This window comes from Lynx rufus, unplaced genomic scaffold (assembly GCF_022079265.1).
Source record: "Lynx rufus isolate CCGP_SWC_20201006 ecotype Redwood Valley unplaced genomic scaffold, mLynRuf1.p SCAF_11, whole genome shotgun sequence".
Classification (NCBI taxonomy): domain Eukaryota; kingdom Metazoa; phylum Chordata; class Mammalia; order Carnivora; family Felidae; genus Lynx; species Lynx rufus.
Window position 1 is genome coordinate 33,634,131 of NW_025814825.1, and position 17,249 is coordinate 33,651,379.

At 43.9% G+C, this 17,249-nt stretch overlaps 1 protein-coding gene across 2 annotated transcripts in view; it reads right to left on the reverse strand.

The window, feature by feature from the left end:
- Positions 1-11,447: 11,447 nt before the first annotated feature.
- CPEB3 (cytoplasmic polyadenylation element binding protein 3) overlaps positions 11,448-17,249 on the reverse strand; it is a 156,643-nt gene continuing 150,841 nt past the window's right edge. For both annotated transcript variants that reach the window (XM_047073167.1, XM_047073166.1), the window contains exon 9: positions 11,448-14,012. In XM_047073167.1, coding sequence (XP_046929123.1) covers positions 13,785-14,012 — 228 coding nt within the window. In that variant the 3' untranslated portion in view covers positions 11,448-13,784. The remainder of the gene's footprint in view (positions 14,013-17,249) is intronic.

The following is a 17,249-nucleotide window of genomic DNA, read 5'->3' on the forward strand; positions in this document are numbered from 1 at the left end:
CTACGTACTATGTGATTCCAACTATATGACATTTTGCAAAAGGCTCACACTACAGAGATGGTATAAAGATCAGTCGTTGCCAGGGGTGGGGGTGGGGGTGGGGCAGGGATGAATAGCTGGAACACAAGGGATATTTAGGACAGTTAAACTATTCTGGATGATGCTATAATGATGGATACATGACAAGATGCATTCATCAAAACCCACAGAAATGTACAATACAAAGAACGAACCCTAATATAAACTATGGACTTCAGTTAATTTGTCAAAATTGATCACTTACAACACACGTATGATACTAATGCAAGATTTTAATAGGGGAAACTTGGGAGGGGGTCTGAATGGGGTCCATGGGAACTCTGTCTTATTCAGTTTTCTGTGAACTTAAAATGGCTCTATAAAATGAATTTAAAAAATAGGCACATGACAAAAAAAAAAAAACCAAAAAAATCCAATTAGAAAATGGGCAAAAACAGAGACATTTCACTGAAGAGGATGTAGAGATGGCAAAGATCCAAATGCACATGAAGAGATGTCCAACATTCCTGGCCATCAGGGAAATGCACATTAAAAGCACAATGAGGTGTTACTGCACACCCAACAGAATGGCCAGCCTAGAAAGGAGTGACAAAACCAAATGCTGGAGGAGACACAAACTGGATCACTTACACATTTCGGTTGGTATGTAAAAAGGTACACCCACTCTAGAAAACAATTTGGTAGTTCCTTTAAAAACTAAACATGATACTACCATATGACCTTGCAATTGCACACTTGGGCGTTTATCCCAGGGAAACTGAAGACATATTCACACAAAAACCTGGACATGAATGTTCGTATAGCAGCTTCATTTGTAATGGCCCCAAGCTAGAGACAATCCAGATGTTCTTCAACAAATGGTGAAACAATGTCTGTACATCCATACCATGGAATAGCACCTGGCAATCAAAAGGAAACAACTACTGATACAACCACCAAGATGAATCTCTACAGAATTATGCTGATTGAAAAAAGCCAACCAGGTTATAAATTGTATGCTCCCATCTACATACCATTCTTGAAATGAGAAAGTCCTAGAACTGGAGAACAGGTGAGTCATTGCTTGGATTAAGAGGGGGAGGTGGGAATGGAAGAAAAGTGGGTGCAACATGAGTGTTATTCCTTGTGGTGATGGAAATGCTCTTTGCATCAATGTCAATATTCTGGTTGTAATATTTAATCTAGTTTTGCAAGATGTTAAGAGAAAACTGGGTAAAGAATACATGGGGTCTCGGTCATTTCTTACAACAGTATCTGAATCTATAGGTATTTCAAAATGAAGTTTTACTATAGATGCTGGAGAGGATGTGAAGAAACAGGAACCCTCTTGAACTGTTGGTGGGAATGCAAACTGGTGCAGCTACTCTGGAAAACAGTGTGGAGATTCCTCAAAAAATTAAAAATAGATCTACCCTATGACCCAGCAATAGCACTCCTAGGAACTGACCCAAGGGATACAGAAGTGCTGATGCATAGGGGCACTTGTACCCCAATGTTTATAGTAGCACTTTCAACAATAGCCAAATTATGGAAAGAGCCTAAATGTCCATCAATTGATGAATGGATAAAGAAATTGTGGTTTAGGGGTGCCTGGGTGGCTCAGTCGGTTAAGCGTCCGACTTCAGTTCAGGTCATGATCTCATAGTTCGTGGGTTCGAGCCCCGTGTCAGGCTCTGTGCTGACAGCTCAGAGCCTGGAGCCTGTTTCAGATTCTGTGTCTCCCTCTCTCTCTGCCCCTCCCCTGTTCACACTCTGTCTCAAAAATAAACATTAAAAAAAATTTTTTTAAAGAAATTGTGGTTTATATACACAATGGAATACCACATGGCAATGACAAAGAATGAAATATGGCCTTTTGTAGCAACGTGGATGGAACTGGAGAGTGTTATGCTAAGTGAAATAAGTCCTACAGAGAAAGACAGATACCATATGTTTTCAGTCTTATGTGGATGCTGAGAAACTTAACAGAAGACCATGGGGGAGGGGAAGGAAAAAAAAAAGTTAGAGAGGGAGGGAGCCAAACCATAAGAGACTCTTAAAAACTAAGAATAAACTGAGGGTTGATGGGGGGTAGTGGGGAGGGGAAAGTGGGTGATGGGCACTGAGGAGGGCACCTGTTGGGATGAGTACTGGGTGTTGTATGGAAACCAATTTGACAATAAATATCATATTAAAAAAAAACAAAATGAAGTTTTAATGTTAAAAAAATATCAACCCAACTTAAAAAAATTAGACTATTTGGAAGTAGGGCCAACAGATCTTGAATGCTAAACTTTTTTTTTTTTTTAAGTTTATTTCTTTATTTTGAGAGCGAGAGAGAAAGAGAGAGGCAGGCCATGAGCAGGGAAGGGGCAGAGAGACCAGGAGAGAGAGAATCCCAAGCCGGCTCTGCACTGTAAGCCCAGATCCCGATTTGGGGCTTGAACTTACGAACCGTGAGATCATGACCTGAGCCAAAATCAAGACTGGGCACACATAACCAACTGAGTCACCCAGGTGCCCCAAGACTTTTTTTTTTTTTTTTAATATTTATTTTTGAGGGCAGGGAGGGGCAGAGAGAGAGGGAGACACAGAATCTGAAGCAGGATCCAGGCTCTGAGCTGTCAGCACCGAGCCCAATGTGGGGTTTGAACCCAGGAACTGTGAGATCATGACCTGAGCCCAAGTTCGATGCTTGACCAATGGAGCCACCCAGGCGCCCCTCCAAACCTTTTCAACTAACCTATCCTCTCTTGGTCTCACTTGCTCATCCAATTCCTGTCAACAAGTTCTGTCCCAATCTACAGCCTTTGCTAAAACATTCACTCAGCCTCAGCCTGTCAACTTCGTGCCTTCCATTTCAGTTCCTGAGAGCTACTCTCTTCCAAACAAAGTTCTCATCAGGGGTGTTTTTGGCTTCTCTGAGCTCAACAAGCATCTCCCCGTGCGCCCCGCCCCTTTCATAGCACCTCTGCCTGGACTTGGCACAACAGATACTGTTTGTGACAGAGCACAAGATGGTTCTGTTATTTATATGGCTGCTCAGGCTTTGTCTCCCTGCCTGTGCACTCCTCTGACTACTCCTTTTTCTTTTTAATTTTTAAACGTTTATTATTTTTGAGAGTGCAGAGAGGCAGAGAGAGAGGGAGACACAGAATCAGAAGCAGACTCTGGCTTTGAGCTGTCAGCACAGAGCCCGACATGGCGCTAGAAGTCACCAGCCATGAGATCATGACCTGAGCTCAAGTCGGAAGCTTAACTGGCTGAGCCACCCAGGCGCCCCAAACAAGACTTTGTAGAAGTCACGCAACACAGGCACCGAGACAGTAACTGGCTTTCAATGTGTGATGCTCAGCCGTCAGCTGCAGAGATCAGTGGGTGGAGTTTTTTTTTAACTTTATTTCTCTACCTCTTCCTGCAAATTGACTAAATAAAATTTTTAAAAAAGTCAATCCCCTCCCGGATGTTGGTAGGCTTAAAGAAGGGCAGAAAGGAGCCTGGAGGTGGGAAGAGGGTGATTGGGAACAGGGAAATTGAGGTCTGGGGGACTGGGAAAGCAGGCCAGTCCAGAGGGGCAACTGCTGGCAAAGACCACTGGAAATCGAATCTGATTATTCGGGAGTCTGAATAGTGGATTCTACGGAGGTTGCCTGTAAAGAATTCCAAGTTGCCTAAGCATCAGTTTTACCTTTCGCAGAGCTGTTTTTAAAAAATGCGCCGTTGAACAGAAAAATGCACAGATTGGCAGTGCAGAGGTCAATGAGTTCTCACAAACTAAAAGTCACCAGCACCCCAAAAGCTGCCTTCGTGCCCCCTTTCAGTAACTCCTGTGCCCATTTATATAAATGGGAGTCCTCTGTTATATACTTTTTGTGTCTGGCTTATTTTGATCAACATTCAGTTTGTGAGATCCTTCTGTGATGCTGTACAAACTTAAAGATCTTCATCCTCCTATTGCTCTAGAGCATTCCATTTGTGGATATGATGCAATCATCCATTCTAATGTTGCAGGCCATGTGGACAGCTTCCAGTTTGGGGCTATGTGAGCAATGCTAGGATCATTCCTGTACCTGTCTTTTGAAAACATTCTACATATTTCTGTTGGGCATAGGAGTGAAAAACCTGAGTCATAGGTTATACACACATTTAGCTCTTGTAAAACAGTTTTCTCAAATGGCTGCACCACTTTACATTCCTACCGGGGCTTATCTAGAGCCTCCCTAACATGTAGTATTTTCATTCTTATTTATTTGTATGGGTATTGATTGGAACGGTACTATTTGGTTTTTTTTTAATGTTTATTTACTTTTGAGAGAGACAGAGACAGAATGCGAGTGGGATCTAAAGCAGGATCCAGGCTCTGAGCTGTCAGCACAGAGCCCGATGCAGGACTCAAACTCACGAACTGTGAGATCATGACCTGAGCCGAAGTCTGACGCTCAACAGACTGAGCCACCCAGGCGCCTCCGGTAGTGTTTTTTTTAATGTTTATTATTTTTGAGACAGCATGAGCAGGGGAGGGGCAGGGAGAGAGGGGGGACAGAGGATCCCAAGTGGGCTCTGTGCTGACAGTGGGGCTCGAACTCATAAATCGTGAGATCATGACCTGAGCCGAACTTGGACGTTCAACTGAGCCACCCAGGCCCCCCAAACTGTGGTGGTTTTTTTTTTTTTTGAAAATATTTTCAATGTTCATTTATTTTTGAGAGACAGAGAGCATGAGCAGGGGAGGGGCAGAAAAAGAGGGAGACACAGAATCCGAAGCAGATTCCAGGCTCTGAGCTTGTTAGCACAGCTGTTAGCACACGGGGCTTGAACCCACGAACTTCAAGATCATGACTGGAGCTTAAGTCAGACACCCAAGTGACTGAGTCACCCAGGCACCCCTGTGTTTTGGTTTCCATAAGTTATGAAACTGAGCAAAAGGGCTGTAGTGTTTGAAAGGGGAGGCCTAACACCCAAAACGACTCCTCGCCTTAGGGATCCAAACTGCCTTGGGAGTTTTTCTTCGATTTACGAAGAGTCTCAATGGTTTAGGCCTGCACTGAAGATGAGAAGTTGGAATGTTTCCAATATACTTAACAATTCAGCTGAAACTTTTTTTTTAATTTTTTTTTCTTTTTTTTCAACGTTTTTATTTATTTTTGGGACAGAGACAGAGCATGAACAGGGGAGGGGCAGAGAGAGAGGGAGACACAGAATCGGAAACAGGCTCCAGGCTCCGAGCCATCAGCCCAGAGCCTGACGCGGGGCTCGAACTCACGGACCGCGAGATCGTGACCTGGCTGAAGTCGGACGCTTAACCGACTGCGCCACCCAGGCTCCCCCTTTTTTTTTTTTTTTTAAAGAGAGAGAGAGCGCGCATGTGTGGGAGGAAGGACAGAGAGGGAAAGAGAGAGAGAGAGTCTGAAGCAGGCTTTGCACTGTTAGCATGGAGCTGGACTCTGGGCTTGATCCCATGACCCTTGGATCACGATCTGAACCAAAATCAAGAGTCGGACGCTCAACCGACTGAGCCACCCAGGTGCCCCTCATTACTGAGGGATACTATTGACACGGCACATTAGTTTCAGGCGTGCAATGGTCATCATATTAGTTAGTTACCCTCCTCACCTTACGGGGTCAATCCAACATTACTGACTATATTCCCCATGGTGTGTGTGACATCCTTATAACTTATTTTGTAGCTGGAGGTCTGCACTTTTGATCTCCTTCATCCATTTCGTTCCCCTCTCCCCGTCCCCTCTTCTGTTTGGCAAACCACCAATCTGTTCTCCTATCTGTGAGTCTGGGTTTTGTTTTGCTTTGTGTTGTAGATTCCACGTAGAAGCGAAATGACAGTTCGAACCGCCTTAAAGATTTGACCGGTGACAACAAAGAAGAAAAGGAGACGTGGGCTGCCCCTTGCGGGGCCAGAATGAAACGCGGAGAGCGCACACGCGGTTCCGGCCAAGCCCTCTTTACCTAAATCCAAACAACGCCCAACTCAGGATTTCATTCCACGGTCCGCAACACCGGGTGCCGGACAGAGTCAGGGTGACTTCCAGTTATCTGTTCTAGTGGCTTCATTCCAGCTGTCTGTGGGGACCCCCTAGGTCCCCCAGAGTTGATCTGAAGAGGATTTCAAACTGAAGGCATTTGAGATTCAAAAGAAGAAAACGCAGCTCTGTCAGAGCTTCCCTTACCTGACTAAAAAGGCACCAACTCCGGAGGGCGAGGCTGCCCTCACCAGCCTCTCCGAGGAAGGTTTCGCTGGTGGGAAAGAAGGCGGGAAGCGCTCACACCTGCATCAACACACCTCATCACAAACTTCCTCATTTCTTCTCCTGCAAACCCGCTCTTTCCTAAAGCCACCATTTGAAGCGCTTTTCTCCCCCTCCCTTTCTTCCATTAAGTTAGGTTAGAAACCCCACCCCTCATTCATACACCTGGGAGTAGTCTAAGTGTATTGAATACCGTAACCCACATCATACGAATAAGCTGTCCTCTCTCCTGTTCATCTGCCTGTCGTCAGTGAATTCCAAGGCTCATCACTGAACCTAAACGGGTAGAGGAAACGGTTTTCTTCTCAACAGCCCGGTGAATAGCAGGTGGGACCCGTCAACCGGACTCCCCTCACCCGCTTTCGGGATCATTAACCTATTTTAGCACAGCTGTTCCAGTTAAAATAGAATTTTTAAGTCTTCCAATTTGAGAGTGCCCAAGTGACCCAGGGCTGTGCCAAGGGTCAGGTGCGAAGCCACTCTAGTCCAATTTTAAAGCTGAGTGCTCATCTGTGTTTGCGGATGAGGAGTCCCCCAGCTTTTGGCAGCCAGGGCCCGTCCCGCACACGTGCTCAGCGGGGTTACTATGGAGCCAGGAGGCTGCTTCCGGCGACCGTCAAACAAGCGCGGGGCGGGGGCTCCCGATTTCTATCCCTAGAAGTAATAGGCTCCCGCTCACAAAGGCGCCATTCCCTTCCCTTCTCCCCCCTCCACTCCCAAGAGTCAGGACAGCACAACCTTTTTTGCCAGGGGACGAAGGTGGGGTCCGAGTCAGCCCAGGAGTCTGAAAGTCGTGTTCCATTTGGTAGTGTCGGAGGATATATTTTTAGGAAATCAAATATAAAAGGGACCTGAAACCTAATATTCTTCTGCCTGTTTTGGAGGGGGCTGCAAGAGGGATCCTGAGGTCCAAAGGTCAAGTGCGGCCTGACGGCCAAGCTCCGACTCCGGCCTCCCGCGTCGGTGCCGGGCTCTGGGGCGCTCTGCTGGCGGCGCACGCGGGGCCCGGCGACCCGAGCCGCCCCTCCGGGCGCCGGGGGCAACCGCGCACCGGCCCGGTTTAGCTTACCCGCAGGGCGTGTGCGCGACCGGGCGGCCCCGAGGCCGCGGTCCCAGCGGGGACGGAGGTAGCCTGCGGACGCCCCCAGCGGCCCCCCCGCCCCTTCCGGGAGCCGAGCGCCCCGCGCGGCTCTGCGCGCTCCCGTCGGGGTGGCTCGGCGTGCCGGCTCCGAGCAGCTGCTGGGATCCCCTAGGGGCCCGAGCGCTGCGCCGCCGCAAGTCCCACCGGCGCCTCCGGGCGCCCCCGTACGGCCCTGGGTCGTGGCGGACACCCGGGGAGCTTAAAAACACCGCGCCAGACCCCACCCCAGACCAGTGAAACCAATCTCGGGGGTGGGACGACGCCTGCACCCGCAGTTTCTAAAAGCTCTCCGAGAGATTCTTTCGTGCAGCCACTTGTGATCCATTTTCTAAAAAGATTAAATTTAGTGCCTACGAGAGAGCTTCTAGCGCGTCCAAAGGAGATACGGGATTTTAAAGACCCACTTTCTGAAATGATCAGAGAGAGTCTAGTGTAAAAATTAAGACAAAAGGGGCGTACTTACGTTTTCATTGCCTTTTCTTGATTCTGATTTTGCGGAAAATTGATTTCAAGTGCTGGCATAAAAACCCAACCGCCCCTCTAAACCCAAGGCCCACCTTGCCTTAAATACACGTGCATTGTGTTAACAAATACCTTCCTGTTTCAAATGTGCTTAAAAAAAAAAAAAAGTGGGTCAGAGAAAAGGCGAATTTTGCATTAATCTGCTGTAATTCGTCCCCCAGCACGCCCACCCCCCAAGGCCAATCAAGCACGTTCGAATGCGCAAATGTTCCCAGATGCAATCCATATACTCCAGGCTATTCCTTAGCAAATGCAAAGGATGACAAGCGTCAGTACTTCATACAACTATATTTAATAAGTTGTTATTACAGAAAAAAATGAAGTCCAAACTACAAAGTTTAAGCAGTTGTAAGCAATAGCTGCATTGAGCTCCGTGGGTAGTCACAGTACTGCAGTTCCATACAAGCAATATTAGTCCAAGCCCCAAAGGCGGAAGCTGAGTAAGGGTTACTAGCAAAAACAATCTAAGAGAACAGGTAATAAAAGATACAATACATTTAAAATTAGTTGTTAGTTGAAAAACAAATACAGAGATCTTAGCTGTGAACACTCTAAAAGTTATGTCCATTGTTTTGACAGCAAAAATACAAATACCTAATACTTTATACCCCAACAGAACTATATCCAGAAAAGAAAAAGAGCAGAAGTTATCCTGTATTAGCACCCGAGTTTTCTACTTGTTGCCATTAATTCCATCATACAAATTTAAACGTCCCCAAATCACATATCCACTTCTTGACCCATTTTGGGGTATAAAGTCAACAGCATTAATTATAAAATACTCTGTGGTAAAATGGAACACTATTGCAGCTGAGATAGAGAAGTTTGGTTATTATAAAAAAAAAACAACAGAAAATGTTAGCTGACATACCATACAAACCGGTGAAAAGGCAACAATCCATACAAATAAGCCAGTTTTAACAAAAAGATACTTTTTTTTTCACTAATCTGTGACTAATCTTTCATTCAAACCTTGCAAGTAGAGATGTCACAATACTCAATATTTAGGTAGGAGCTTTACCCAGTTAAATGCCATTTTGTTGCTAATATAATAGATAAAATGAAAACTAGCAGTTATTTGCTAATTGCATAAATGCAGTACACTCTGCATTAGCCCATGCCTCACTAACAAGCTATAAAACACAAGAAATAGGCAGAAATCTAAGCATAATCTTTATACCACTAAGCAAGAATTTTCCAATTTTCTTCTGTTCCTAATCACTTATTTGTAGTTAATGTAAAATTCCGACCAGTAGTACCCAATTTGAGTTAAAATTTAACATCACAACTTGATCTAATCTATATATTATTTACAAAACTGAATACATAGAGCATACCCAAGAGCCAACTCTGGACACACGTTTCTCCAAGTTCTTGATAACCTCGTCTCCGTGGCAACGGAGCCCGAAGAGGCCATCAAGGACTAGTAGAAACACACCATCCGTCTAGAGCAAGTCATTGAATGTTCTGTTTACGCAACACCAGTTTTGCAGTTGTAGAACTTTTTTAGCGTGTTTTAATTTTAGGTGCCGTGACAATGACACGCTGCCTCAGCAGCACAGCTTCAAGGTGAGGTGGGTGGCGGAAAAGAAGCGGGAGGGCAGAGAGATCATGCTCGGAGTGGCCGGATGTTGCCATGGTAAGGGACAAACAAGGGGCACCATCACAGGGGGCAGGTGGGGTGGTGGAGGAAGACGAAGTCTGAGACCCGCCATAGACAGTGGTGACGTCCGAGTGTGCCTCCTCAGCACGCTGCCGGCACCGGCCAGGGAGGGAGGTCAGGGAAGACCCCGCCATCCAAGTCTAACTACACAGAAGGTGGCGCCCTCTCTGCGGCTTCCTTCCCCCTTCAGTCGTCACCACTGTAAATGCCTGGGCAGAAAGCACCGTCTCACACAGGGACAGCAGTTGGTGGCCGATCTCTCTCTCTCTCTCTCATACACACACACGCACGCACACAGGACACAATGAAGAGTTAGAGGGGAAAAACAATGAATCATTCTGTTGACCTAGCCGGGTTTTCAACCTGGTGGTGGTTCGGTGGGGGTGACTCCATTATCAGGGCCCCAGATCTGACTGCACCTGGTGTTGTATAAATCCACTGTGACATCCCTAGAGAACTGTACTGTGACATCCCTAGTCTTACACTAAACCACTGGAATAAAGGAAAAGGCTTGTCAAAATCTCACATGTTCTGCTCATTCTGTCATTTTATTACCCAATTATCCATTACATTTTCCAATCACTTTACATAACCAACCATGTTCATCGTTGTCACACTATTGTAAACCACATCAGCAAGTTAATACATAAAGCTTTGCATTTCAAAAAACTAGACACTTTAGTAACAATATTACAAAGGTTTTAGCTTCAAAAATAACTGAAAATGAAAAAAATAAACTTTTAAAGAATTAGCATCATAAAATTAATTTATTCCAAGTAAAAATACAAAATAATATTATGACATTGACCAGATATGAAAGTCCCTCCCAGAAACAACTCTATTAATGATTGAGAAAGCACTCCTTAAAGAAAATACGAAATAAAATGAAAAATATGTAAATATGTTTAATTTTTTTCTTAGCAAAAAATCTTTCTAAAAATAACAATGAAAATTTGTCTCAGTACAAAGGCTACATTACTATTGAAAAAATACCAGCATGAAGAAAAGGTACATATTTGACAGTAGAAAAATGATTTCAGTGAATCACAATGTCTAAAGTTTGCAATGAAAATAAATCTGCAATAAAGATTTATGCCTTTTTTCTTTTCTTTTTTTTTCTATTTTTTATACAAACAGTACAAACAGTATTGCACATAACAACAAATAGTCGAGGTTAGGTTATAGCCTTCAAAAAATCGACTAGTTCAAGTGTCACGTCAAGGAAAGGCCACAACAGGACCTGTGATACCCAGGGGCTTCCCAGTCAAGTTGCAGGTCAGAACACCTCTGTGTTTTAAAAAATAATTTTTTTTGAAGGACCCTCTCTTTTAATATAACATTAACAACTTGGGGGGCACATTTATTTACAAAACAAAAGGGAACATGTTATAATTTAATAAACTAAAAAAGTTCTCTTTAAAAAAATACAAACAGAAGAACTCTTTCACAATCCTGGTCAGTCGTGCACAATCAACGCTTGATTATAAATATACAAATGAAGGGAAAGTAGTTTCCACCATCTATCCACAAACTTTCAGCACCAAAGGGAGTTTATTCTTTGTAACCTATTCTTGGTGACCATGGTTCTCACCTTCCCGTCAGCTTCCCGCTGTACAAGCTTCCAGCTTTTTTTTTTTTTTTTTTTTAAATCTCAGTGTTGTTTTAGTACATGAAAGAGGGGTGCTTCTTCAAAAAGTTTTGCTTCTTTCACATAATTAGGTAGATTTCTGTAGGTTAGATATGATCTTTAATATTATAGTTATAAAGCTCTAACTTCTTCATTTTCAAAAAACACAAATAAGCATGAAAAAAATAAAGTTACCATCTGTTAAATCATTTTTCTTGCAGAATTAAATTAATATATATTTTTCTGAATAAACTTACTTAGAAAATATCATTTTCTTTCCTATATTTCAAAATTGAGGTATTGCAAAAGATCATGTCAGTCAGAAAGCATGCCTTTTTCCTTAAAAACAAACAAACAAAAAAATCTTCAGCCAACTTTTGAAAACTGTCTAGAATACAAAAAGTAGTAGTGCATAACAAAATTTCTTGTACAGATGAAAAAAAACCACAAACATAGAAAAAAAAAAAAACAACAAAACAAACAAACAGAAAACCACAGCTGGGCTGGAAAAAAGCAATTATTACCAAAAAGCCCAGAGGTAACTTCAAAAGGGGAGAATTCTAATAAGCATTTTTAATCCAGTAAAAAACTATTTTGTTTTTCCTTTTTGAAAACAAACTATAGCTTGAAAGCTGGTAATTGCAACTAAACACTGGAGAAACAAAACAAAACAAAAACAAGCCATATTAACTTAAGAGACAGGACAAGGACATCACAGCACATAAAAACACAGCGACTTAAATCTATTCTGCAGTGTCATATCCAGTCAGATTGTCCCCAGAACTCCAAAACATAGGAAGAAGATTAAAAAAAAAAAAAAGAAAAAAGAAAAAAGAAAAAAGATTTTACATAGTCTCACAATCATTGTGTGTGTTTATATATTACTATCTGCAGCCCAAGAGTGAAGGCTAAAAAAATGTCCACGGTAGTACTAGCAGGCCTTAGTTCTATTCAAGCTTTACAGGATAAATCCAGGGAATTAAGTAGTTACTTTCTCACCCAGACAACCAGCCCTGCCCAGGCCGTCTTATTGTGGATAGACATTTCTTTAGCATCGCCATCACGCAACTTTCTTAAAATGTGCCTAGCTTGTCAATCTGACAACTTATCTCTATATACTGTATATATTCCTAGTGTTTGTAAGCTAAGATGAGCTCTTTGGTTTTCTGGACAAGGTCTGAAGCTATGTAAAATGGTGCAAGCACTAGGAGGTTGTAACTAAGAGCTCATGTGTTAGTTAATAATATACCAGTTATGAACTGTCAAGTTCGTTAATGTCTGACACAGAGGCTTTAAACAGTTAAGTTTGATCACAGTTAGACATAATCACTTTACTATATAAAATAAATTGCACAATATATAACAGAGCACCGCAAAGTACTTCATCTACCGTCCACAAATTTGCTTTAAGATATCCTACACCTAGGTTTTATATTGGTTGTAATATAGGTCATTCTGTTATGGGCTCTTCCTAGTTCAGAAGCATTCCATTTATTGAGGCATGCCTTCCTCCAGTCAATTACCAATTCTTTGAGTGAAAAAAACTTTTAAAAAAATCAGTATTTTATAGCTTATATAGATTCTTAATTTGTGCATTGTGGGAAGGTTTTATACTAGACATTGGATATAAAATTTATTGCATGCAGCAACCTGATTAAGTAAACATGCAGTCAGAAATAGTGACCTTCCGTTGAAGCTTTCTGTAGTCTATTCTGATCTCCTTTCGGCAGCTGATTCTATCCCTAAATCACAGAAGTGTGTTGTTGGGTTTTTTTAAATTGATACCTTAGCCTGAAGAGAGTATTATGGTATTAATAATACCATCTTAATAGCAGCAAAAGCTATTGCAGCATAAATTTACATAACACTAAAAGATCTAACCAAAATCCTCAGCAAAACAAAATCAAACATGAAGGAAAAATAAAGATTCAGCTTATGAGGTATCCTTACATGTCAAAATAGAAAACTAAAGGCCTATTTTCATGAAGGGTTACCCTTACTCTAAATGACCCCAACTAATGATTGCTGAATTGTTGTGAAGTTTTTGCTACATCTGCCACCTACTCACGAGTATTGCCTTTGGTAAGTCTTCTCCTAGGGGCGACTCTCTAAGTTTCTGAAAATAAGTGCATGCTCCAGTTCAAAAACAATTGGAACAACAACAACAACAACACAACAACAACAACAACAACGTACAACGGCAAAAAAAAAAAAAAAAAAAAAATCACAGACATCAACCTGATGGCCGCTGATGAGAATGGCAGTCTACGAGTGACAAATCAGGGGTGAGAAATTAAGGTACCAAGCAGACAAAGGTGTGAATCAAAGTGCAAATCAGTACCGTTATACACTCTGCAATTCTGCATTATACTGGACACTGAGTTCAGTAATATGACTGTAAATAATAGTAATAATAAAAAGACCCATTTCTTCTTTAAAAATCGAGAACGAATGCACAGATTTCCAGAACACTGTAAGCCCTGAGGCAGTGCCCTCTCTTTTCCCTCCTTGTTATCTACTCCAGTACTTGTGGCTGGGTCTGCCCTGGGCTCAGCTCCAGCGGAACGGGACGTGCCGAGGGCGGTCGCCTCCCTCCTTCACCAGCGGTTTGTGGAACTCCCGCCCGGCGCGGGAGTGTATGCTCGCCCAGCAGTATTCGCAGTAATACTGCAGACAGGTGACGTTGGCACAGAAGAACGGGGCAAACTTCCCACCACAGCGCGTGCCCTGGCACTCGTCACACATCTGATCATCCAGCACATATGGCTTCACTTCCACCTGGACCCAAAGAGGAAAGACAGGAAAAACTGTTTAGCAAAGCTTCCTCATGTTTCTTTCTCTGAGACTTTACGATACAGCTTAATGACGTGTGTCAGTCAAAGGGGTGAACCAGAGTGCAAATCAGTACTCTGAACTCAGTAGCTCGATTTACAGCTTGTGTGATCACAGGCGAATTCTTAACCTGTCTCTGTGCTTTTGTGTGCTCCATCCGTGTATCTGTGAAGTGGGCACACTTTATACCCAGACACACACACACACACATTTGTGTGTCTGCAAAACGGGTACAGCGTCTGCCTCCCAGGGTACTGGTGAGGATTAAGAGAGGTAGTATATAGGGGTGCCCGGGTGGCTCAGTCGGTTAAGTGTCCGACTTCAGCTCAGTTCATGATCTCACAGCTCGTGGGTTTGAGCCCCGCGTTGGGCTCTGTGCTGACAGCTCGGAGCCTGGAGACTGCTTCAGATTCTGTCTCCCTCTCTCTCTGCCCCTCCCCTGCTCGCACTCTGTCTCTCTCAAAAATAAACATTTAAAAAAGAATAAAAATAAATTTAAAAAAATAAGAGAGGTAGTGTATGTAAAAGTACACGAGCTGAATCCTGAAGGCCAGGCAGCACCTGGCCACGTGGGACGAGAGAGAGCAGGTCAGGGAGAGGAAGCAGCTGGGACAAAGCGCATAGGCCCTCGAAGGCAGGGCACAGAGTTGGGGACTGGTTTGGTGGCAGCCAGGCTGGGGGGGAAGAGTCACACTGGCTCCCAGGGCAGGCTGAGCTGTGATACTACAGTCAGGCTCTGGGCCTCAGTGTTTTACTGACAAGGCTTCCCAAAGTCTAACATCCCAATACCGTATACAGCAGACTGGAGGGGAAAGCGGAGGGGGCCAGTGAAATATTAGCTACAATAATTAGACTTTATACTTTTTTGGACTTTATTGCCTTTATTTCCCCCCAAAACTGGAAGCTTCAATAGAGAAGAGCTTTTCATCACAGCCCCTTATGGCGTGTTTTATAATTTCAACGAAGCAATGCTGGGTATGTGGAAACCAGAAGCAAGGGAGAACAAAGTTACTGGAGTTTTCCCCAGGTCCCCTTCCTAGGATCTCAGACAAGGGACATCATTCAGGTTTTTATCTCAAATGTTAGAAATCAGCATGAAGGTGGCAAGTCTGTGATCAGCCCCTTCCCACACAGCCCTCCGGGCCACTGTGGGGAAGAGCCACGGCTGTGGCTACAGAGGCAAGGACCTATGGCTTCGTGATGGGGGCTAACTGCCTGGCGATGCAAGATGCTTCTGGGTGTAGCCAGGAGTTTCTAGCAGGACACAAGGCAGGTGCGGGAGAGGGGCAGCAGGGTGGACAGCGTGGGGCAGGCGGCAAAGAGGGCTGACCTAGAATTGGACACTCTACTTTTCCTGGCTCTCCTCCCCTTTGGAGAGTCGTCTGCTGGCCTCCTCTAGCCTTGGGCTCCAGTGCACAGGCCAGCCAGCCAGCCACTCCTTCTTGGAAGATCCACCTGAGAAGCCCTGTATCGGCTCCCGGTTACTCAGGGGGAAATGTCCTCACTCTGACTCTAGTTCCCTCCCTCCAGTTTCCCCCTCCTTAACCTGACAAGTTAGTGAAGGAGCTTCTGAAAAATCTCTTGCCTTGATCTCTGCATCATAATTAAAACTGTGGTAGCTCTGGGTTCACCTGCCTGGGTTTGGATCTAGGCCATAGTAGTAGCTGTGCAAGTTCCTCTTACGTGAGGCCACTCTGAGCCCGTTTCCTCATCTATACACTGGGGGAGAAGAATGCACACTTGATAGGGTTCCTATGAAGATTAAATGAGTTAAATAACACAAAGCACACAGAACAGGCATGGCATACCCCAAGCATGACACCTGAGTCTCAGTCCTGCTGCCTCCACACTATTCCTGGCCGTCCCACCTCATACTGACAGCCTCTACACTGGCCACAGAGCTCCAGGCCTGTCCTGGCTCAATTCTACTATGCACCTGCTGATATTTCAATGAATCTACTTCCACAATGTTCCTCTCCTGGTCCCAAGCCATTCGAATTCTTCACTGCAGGGCGCCTGGGTGTCTCAGTTGGTTAAGCATCTGACTCTGGATTTTGGCTCAGGTCACAGTCTCATGGTTTGTGAGTTGGAGCCCCGCCCTGGGCTGGACACTGGCAGCGTGGAGCCTGCTTGGGATGCTGTCTCTCCCTCTCTCTGCCCGTCCCTGGCTCTGTCTCTTTAAATAAATAAACTTAAAAAAATTTTTTTATTAAAAAATGTTATCAAAAAGTCTCTTTGTGCTAGACTTGAATCTCCTTAATTGCTCTTTTCATATTTGTATGTATTATAAAAGGCTACTGTCTTTCTTGAAGTGAACAATCCTCTGCCTATTTTTAAATTGTACTCTTTTTGTTGTTGAGTTATAAGAGTTCTTTATATATACTAGATACGAGACTTTTATCAGATATATGATTTGCAAATATTTTCTATTTTGTAAGCTGTTTTTCTTTCTTGACAAGGTCCTTTGATGCACAAAAGTTTTTAATTTTGATGAAGTTCAATTTACCTTTTTATGGTTTCAGCTTCTGTATTTAGGTTTTTAGTAAATTCTGTATTTAGTGTGAGGCCAGGGTCCAACTTCATTCTTTTGCATGTGGACATCTAGTTGCCCCAGCACCATTTGTTGAAGAGACTTTTCTTTACCCGTGAATGGTACTGGCAACCTTGTCAAAAATCAATTACAAGCCCAGCCTTCCTTAACTATTTCAGTCCCACAGGGAGCTACTCCTTCTTCCTTTAAAAAGATTTTTTTTTTAATATTTATTTTTGAGAGAGGGAGAGAAAGAGCATGGAGGAGGGGCAGAGAGGAGGGGCAGAGAGTGGACACAGAATCTGAAGCAGGCTCCAGGCTCTGAGCTGTCAGCACAGAGCCCAACATGGGGCTCGAACTCACAAACCAGGAGATCATAACATGAGCCAAAGTCAGACGTTTAGCCAACTGAGCCACCCAGGTGCCCCAGCTCCTTCCTCCTTTGAATTTAACACTCCATATTGCTCCTCTGGCATTTCCTATCTATAGTCCTGCCTTGGTCAGCATCTCTCCTGAGCTTCAAACAACTTGAGGACAGAGTCCTGGAGCAAGACAAGATACTGGCAGGCCCACTATCCTAGAAGGAGGTGGAAGGAAGAAGGTGGTCTACAAAGATCGTGGACCTCTGGGGGAATGGAGCTATTAGCTTGTAA